This window comes from Rhododendron vialii, chromosome 2a, assembly GCF_030253575.1.
Source record: "Rhododendron vialii isolate Sample 1 chromosome 2a, ASM3025357v1".
NCBI lineage: Eukaryota > Viridiplantae > Streptophyta > Magnoliopsida > Ericales > Ericaceae > Rhododendron > Rhododendron vialii.
Genome location: NC_080558.1, coordinates 33,358,058 through 33,365,490, shown reverse-complemented (window position 1 = coordinate 33,365,490; position 7,433 = coordinate 33,358,058). Strand labels below are relative to the sequence as shown.

Here is a 7,433-nt window from a genome sequence, read left to right as displayed (position 1 = left end):
CGTATTTACCTTATGTTTGGAGTGATCATATTTCAATATATTGACGACGAAGCACCTTCAAGTACAAGCATACACTAGTTTGCTTATATAGAAATCTAGCCTTCAGGAGAAAATTTTCAGTGCCGGGTGAGTACCACGGTACTCGCTCGGCTCATCTGAGTCATTCAAAAGTGTCTTGGACGGTCCGAATTTTAAAGATGTTTTTTCCCGGAAAAAGTTAAACTCTTCTCTAGAATTTTTTTTTTAAATCCAAACTGTTCAAAACACTTTTGAACGGCTTGGATGCGCTGAGCGGGCATCACTTGCGATATATCCACTCGGCACTGAAAAACTTCTCAGCCTTTCGACCAAAAAATCTAAATCGCGAAAGTAGAATATAAGAGTATCCACAATGCTATAATCAAATGTAATATGTTTTTAAAGTTAACAATATTGGTGCAAAATATGGCTCATAATTCTATAATCAAACTTAACAACCTCCTTAGAAATAATCAAATTTTGGGTTTTGAATAACCTAAATTAGGAACCTTTTGACAATAACTAAATTTAATAGATCTTATATATTTTTAATCAAATACATCAATTATTAAAAAAAAATGTTCTATCTCTCTTCCATTTTCCTCTCTCTTTCTTTTTGAACAATATTTTCAAAAATATATATTTTACTAAACAATTGTTTTTTTTTTCGAAAATAGTTTTTAAAAATAGATTTTTTTTTCAAAAAAAAAGTTTCAAAAACTATTTTCTATTTTTAGTAAATAGTTTTTATTAGTTTCAAAACTCTTTCAGAAAAACTATTTTCTACTGTTCACAATTTTAAATTTTTTTTGTAGTTTGAAAAGATGATATGACAAGTTTTCATTTGGTTATCCAATTTTGATGATGTCGTTGTAGACATGTACGTTACTAACTTTAACAATCTCTTAAATGAATAATCAAAAGCTGATGCGGCAACTTTTGGTTACCAATTTTTGATTATAGCATTTTGGATACCCTAAGTATGTGAAATGATCAATGAGTTAACCAAACTATTTCGCCAAAAGAAACAATTATTTATTTATACATCATAAATGGAACCGTTGCCGAGTTTTTTTTCCTTCTTTTTCTTAATTTGTTAGACTTGCAGAATTTAATTTACATCTTTATATATACTTTCTTCGAGATGGAGAAAGTAAGCTATATATAAAAAACCAAACTTATTAGGATTAGTTGTTTCTAAATTATATACTAGCTCTCTGGTATTATTTCTTTATTAACTATTTGATTTTCATAATTTTTTGTTTAGGTTCAATTATTCATCCCTATTAGAGATATCAAAATAGGATAAAGATTGACGTCGAAATTTTTTGGATAGGATCACACTGGAGACAAAAAATCCAGCCGTTTCAGACTTTTTTTTTTCTTTAGTGAATTCTTTTGTTTGTTTTTTACTATTCAAACTCACGTGACAAAAGTCTAATCCAAAAAATGCGTTTGGTAACCTTTTCAGTTTTCAGTTTTTTGTTTTTAAGAAACTAGATATAGAAACATGTTTATGTTTTCATAAAAATAAAAAAAAGAAACATGTTTGGTTATATTTTTATTTCTCAAAAAAAAAAGGAGGGGCGGGGGGGGGGGGCGGGGGGGGGGGGGGGGGGGACACATATTTGTTGTTTTCATAATTTATAAAACTCTAAAAAAAATTATAAAAAACAAAAAAGTAGAAATTTGTTACCAAACAAGTTTTCTTCATTAGTTTTCAAAAAAGTATAAACAAAAATCAAAAACTAAAAACACAAAAGTTACCAAGCACCCCTTAAACTTCAAGAAATTAAGATTAGACTATAAAGAGGCAAATCCTGCTATATGTACTGAGGAAATCCTCACCGAAATCGTATCGACGGCTGTGCCGAGCCGTCTCTAGCTACCGGATGGCCGATCCGAATCCTCCAAAAATTCTATAAAAAAAAAACCGAGAAGGCCATCGCGGGAATTAATGGCATCCGATGTGTGTATGGTGCTTGGATCAAACACCTTATTTTTCGTGTACACATATCGGATGTCATTGATTCCCGCGAAGGCCCCCTTAGTTTTTTTTTATAGAATTTTTGGACGACTCGAATCGGCCGTCCGGTGGTCGGAGACGGCTCGACGCGGCCGTCGGTACGATTTCGGTAGGAATTTGGTCAGTACGCATAGGATTTCTGATAAAGAGGCCTTAATAATTTGCTACTCAAGCAGCAAAAGACAAAGGAAGGAGCGGCGCCCCCTTTACGACTGTCACGCGTTTCCTCTCGCCATTGACTTAAGTTAACACAGAGAGAGAGAGAGAGAGAGAGAGAGCAACTGACATGAAGACTGGCGGGCGATCGTATGTCGACGTTGTTTCGGCTATGTGCTTAGCTTTGTTTGCGATATTTGCAATCGGACAATCACATAGTAGGGAGCTCCGGCCGTCGGCCCACGGACTTGCATACCAGAGTAACTCAACGGCGGAGACAGCGGAGGAGTCGTCGGAAATGCAGTCATTCTTTGGGGATACGGCAGTGCCGTTGCCCGCGATAGAGCCGTTACCGGAGGCGAAGAACACGAGCGATGCGCCTTGGTGGAAGGATGTTTCCGGCGCTGGACAGAGGAGGGGTCACGTGAGGGAGGCACTGGAGGTGGTCGCCGTGGTCTGTGGAGTGACGGGCGTCGGTTGTCTGGTGGTGGCGGCATTGGTTTTCGTCTTTCGGCATCAAAGGCAGAGGTCCACTGGGACGGATAAATAGTTGTTGATGGGTTAAGCAGGAAATTACTTTCATGTTTTGTGATTGGGAAAGTCTCAAGGTGTGTATCATATAATTATTGTGTCACCTCATAAAAAATAATTATTTATAGAACCGGTCATTCATAACATTTTATTTTGTATCGTAATTTTCATATTAAAAATTCGTAATTTTTCATCAATATGATTTGTAATTTTTTAGTAATACATTCATAACATTTTGATAATCATAATATTTTAGTGTGTTTCAACGAAGATGTATATAACACACACCCAAACAAATGGTGTATATCGTAGCACTTCCCTTTGTTCTTTTGGTTATAACATAGATGTACAGGGGTGCATGTTCACGCACTTGTGGGAGTCAGAGTTTTGTCAATTGTCATTAATTAATGAGGGGGCATTTTCACTAATTAATAAATTATTAATTACTTCTTTTTTTTTTTGATCTTAGTAAAAAGATTTCACATTTATTAGTTTTGCTGACTTTTTGGATTTTTCTTCAAATATTTTACAAAATATTTGTGTAAAAATCAAAAAAAAAAAAATTTAACTTTTTTGATTCATCTTTTCGAAACAAATTCATGATACATAAAAGCTTAATGAAAAACTAACAAACATGATTTTTTTTGAATAAAAATAAAATTAAAAAGTCTTGATCTATAACTTGTTGATAAGTTACTAACAAACCATTTTTTCCGAGAAATCATTTTCATTTTCAGAATGATTGGCTCCTGATTGATCCTAATTGATCTTAGGAGCGTCCTTATCCCTTTCAACAGTGTGCAATCATCTCTCCTATGAATAAGAGAGGCATCCTCCTTCATTTCAACACACAACTACGGGAATTAACCCGAATTGCTGGATTTCCTTTCACATCACACCCTTAACCCTCATTTTCTCCTCTACAAAAATTCCACCTTGCATTCGTACGTATTTTCATCCTCCCAACACCTAAAGATCTTAAATCAAACCCCAAGATCTGCCGAGTAAAGCCGAGCACCCACCACTCCACAATTAGTTGAGGAAAAAGGGGGGAATGGCCACGCAATCTCCGGGATTGCAGTGCTTTATTTGGGAATTCTGGTGCAATGATAATCTTATGACCGCCACTTCACAGCCAGGACCGTGTGATTGTCTTTTAACAGAAGCATGACCTGCTCTCCAATAGCACGGACCCGACATCATTTAGATCTCAAATTGTTTCCAATTAGAAACAGTATCTTAGGCCATCCACAATGGTATAATCAAAAAATGGATAACCAAAAGTTAACACATCAGATTTTGATTATTCATTTAAGAGGTTGTTAAGCTTACCAATGTTGAGGTTCACAATGGTCGCTTCTAGTCCATAACCAAAATAAGGGGTTTACAGCCTAAAATTGGTTATCCAAAGCTTAAAAATGCTTTTGATTATTGAAAAATGTTGCTTGATTATTTTTAAGGATGTTGCTAACTTTGATTATACCATGGTGAGCCATCTTTTGCACAAACATTATTAACTTTAAAAACAATTGACATTTGATTATACCACTGTAGATGGCCTTATTCATCCTTGCTAACATGTTTATCGCTTAATTTCCATCATTTGAAAGAACATTAATTAAAACGTACTTGTGTATCTTTTATGCATTTGAAAATCCTTTTAAACCATCCTTGCAGAATTACAAATTTCCTAAAGATATTACACAGAAGAAAACATCACAACATATCCATATAACCTAGCTTCTCAATTGCAGTTTGAAATAAAAAAATTCATCTACACATATTGTAACGCCCCGAATTTCAGAACATAAATAAAATAATTAAAAGACAATTTTTTTTCCAAAAGAACCTCGTAGATTTAATACATCATCATTCCAAAAGCAAATGCTATCATATTACAACCATATTGAATTAAGTTTAAGTTGTCGAATTGTCAAAATATTACCATTCCCAAATCAACTTTGAAGCTCACAAAATAATGTTAATTTAAATTAATTAGAGCGACTATGCGTACGGAAACCAAGGTTCTTCGGCTCCTTTCAGCAACATTGACTTCAGTCGAATTGTACGACACTTATGTTCTGTCTTCGGTACCTGGCGTTTGAAGACCAGGGCAACGTAATACCGTGAGCGATTGACGCTCAACAACTAAAACCTACCCGAAACCCATAACTTATATACAAAGGCATGTACTACAATACAGTTAAAGTGAAAAACAATTAAAGTTGCGAGCGATCAATTTCAATTACTAGCCTTTAACTTAGTGAAATCTAGAATCTCAACCCTTGAGAAACATCCTTCCATGCTAACCACTAGGACTGTGGTCATTCGTGATACCGCTCCCCCTTACTTGCCCTAACCGGGAGCCCCTGATGAAACGGCCTATGTTATTTACTTGGTCGGATCATCGACCGCCTCGCAAAGATGAATTTTTCAGGGAACTAACCATAACCATTGGGCCCACGAGGAACTAACCGTAACCTTGGGAGTATATAGACCATAATTTGGTACTATAATACATATCATTCTTTTATCTCTTATTCAATAAGAGCGATCACGCAATGCCATATGCTAAGATTTCAAATTAACAATCAACTGTCACACCCTGCCTTCATTTCTCTTCTCCCAAACTAGACTCTGTGGATAACCTCCAACAGATCTGGATTTACTGGATAACCTCCAAGAATCCCATCATTAAACCATCATTCCTCTGGCTAATTGCTAATCACATCATCTCTTATCTTTTCCCATTTTTTTTAACTTAAAAATCGTCTATGTGATCTTTTACACACGAACACCAAACCCCAGTGAACTTAATGTTCGTTCTAAGTTCTCGAAGGCATTAGCATCAATATTAAAATGACAGGTAATTGCAGTACAAGAATCGAGCCATTTATTGAACTGAATAACACAACCAGCATATCAATCAAATTAAGTTACTGACTAACAAATGCTATAGAGTTGAACTTCTTTATTTAAACAAGTAGTCTTGGACTCCAATTTCAAGTTCAGGAGCTGAACCATACTCCAACTAATTATGTTGTTGGAACTCCAGAGCACGCAAAGGACGGCCGAAGTGGTGGCCGGCTGTCCAGATGGATGTTTTCTTAACCTTATAAATTCCCTTACGTGCATATTCCAACTTTTCTAGGACCTAAACTTCATAGTTCAAGTTAAAATAAACCGAACTATACTCCCACCATTCTAAGTCATTAATCCAGTGATATCACGTACATAGAACACTCAAAATTCTACATTATCCAACTAAAAATATATTTAGGGAGATAAGTTTTAACTACCTCAGTCTAGGAGTTCTAGCGCGATATGGAGTGGAAACGGAGTTGGGTCGACTGATCGAACGCACGGCTACAGAGTTCCGTCGGGGCCGGTTCAAAGCTAGAGTTTATGAGTTGTTTTACCGGGTTGTCTCGAAGTGGAACCGGGCTGCTTTCGGAGAGAAAACGGAGCTGTTTGGAACTGATTTTAGTGGGAAAATAGGGCTATTTTCTGGGGAAAATTTGGAGTAGTATTCGGGTTGCTACTGGGCTGTTGGGAACCGGAGTTTATGGGCTGTTTTGATAGCTAAAATGGAGCGGTTTGGGACTGTTCTTGTTTGGGCCGAAAGGGGTACTTTAGGTGGTGATCAATGTTGGTGATTAGGGTGTCTTCATTTTATTTCTTCTCTGCCGTGAATGAAGAGTGAGAACAGGGAAGTAAACTGGTGATTTGGTGGAAGGGATAAAGGGGAACAATGGGTTTTGTTTTCTCTGGTCACTTGCCCAAAATGTAAAACAAGCAAGATTGGAAGTATTTTTGGGGTTTGCTAGATAAGGGAAATTGTTAGGTGAGGGGAGTGGGTCTTCAAAGGTCCACGTATGTGGAACAAGAAGTGTGGCTAAGAGGGTTTTGGGGAGTAGGGAGGCTAGAGGTAGGCTTAGGAATGATTTTATCTCAGGTATTTAAAAAGGAACTGATTTTCGCGCTCCAAGATTTACTGCAGGTGCTCCACCTTTTTGTTTTTATACTGTGATGTTGCTGGCAACATTAGTGTATATTTTGTTTTTACACTGTGATGTTGCTGGCAACATCACAGTGTAAAAGCAAAAAGGTGGAGCGCCTGCAGTAAATCTTGGAGCGCGAATATCAATTCCCTTTAAAAATGGAGGTTGTAGGATCATTTTTTTTTTTTTGAACGGCGAAAAAGATATATTTCATTAAAACGAAATAAAGTACATCGATAAACAGGGCAAGAAAAGATAGCATCACAATATGAGAGTAACATCCCAACGAGGTTGACACCCTACCCCACAACAATCATATGCTATTCAAGCCCGAGGATTGATAAGAAATCAATCCAACCGGGTTACAAGAAGAGTACCCAATGAGGCTTACAAAGCAATAAGTAGAAGTTGAAAAACTTCCCAGTAAGATCAGATCAAAATGTCAAAGCAAGATTCCTTTGAGCCCAACCAATTCGAGATAGTCAAATTGGCGGAATCAGCAGATGAATAGATCCTCAGTTTGCATCCCTTGCATCAGAATGGATTACCCTAATCAAAATGGTGGTAGCATTAGGCTTCTACTAACACAAGAGCATATCAGTAGCAGCAGCAACACATCAAGGAAGTGTTAAAATGATTGTTAAAATGAGGTGGTGCCTTTTCTAAACATTAAGGTCCACGCAAGACCAGCATCAACCAAA

General features: G+C 36.7%; 1 protein-coding gene across 1 annotated transcript; it reads left to right on the top strand.

Moving 5' to 3' along the window:
- Positions 1-2,264: 2,264 nt before the first annotated feature.
- Positions 2,265-2,882, top strand: LOC131316419 (uncharacterized). Its single transcript, XM_058345774.1, has one exon. The coding sequence runs from the start codon at positions 2,331-2,333 to the stop codon at positions 2,748-2,750; it is 420 nt and encodes a 139-aa protein (XP_058201757.1). The 5' UTR covers positions 2,265-2,330; the 3' UTR covers positions 2,751-2,882.
- Positions 2,883-7,433: the final 4,551 nt, after the last annotated feature.

Coding starts and splice junctions, on each gene's coding strand:
- LOC131316419 (XM_058345774.1), top strand. CDS start 2,331: ATGAAGACTGGCGGGCGATCGTATGTCGACGTTGTTTCGGCTATGTGC.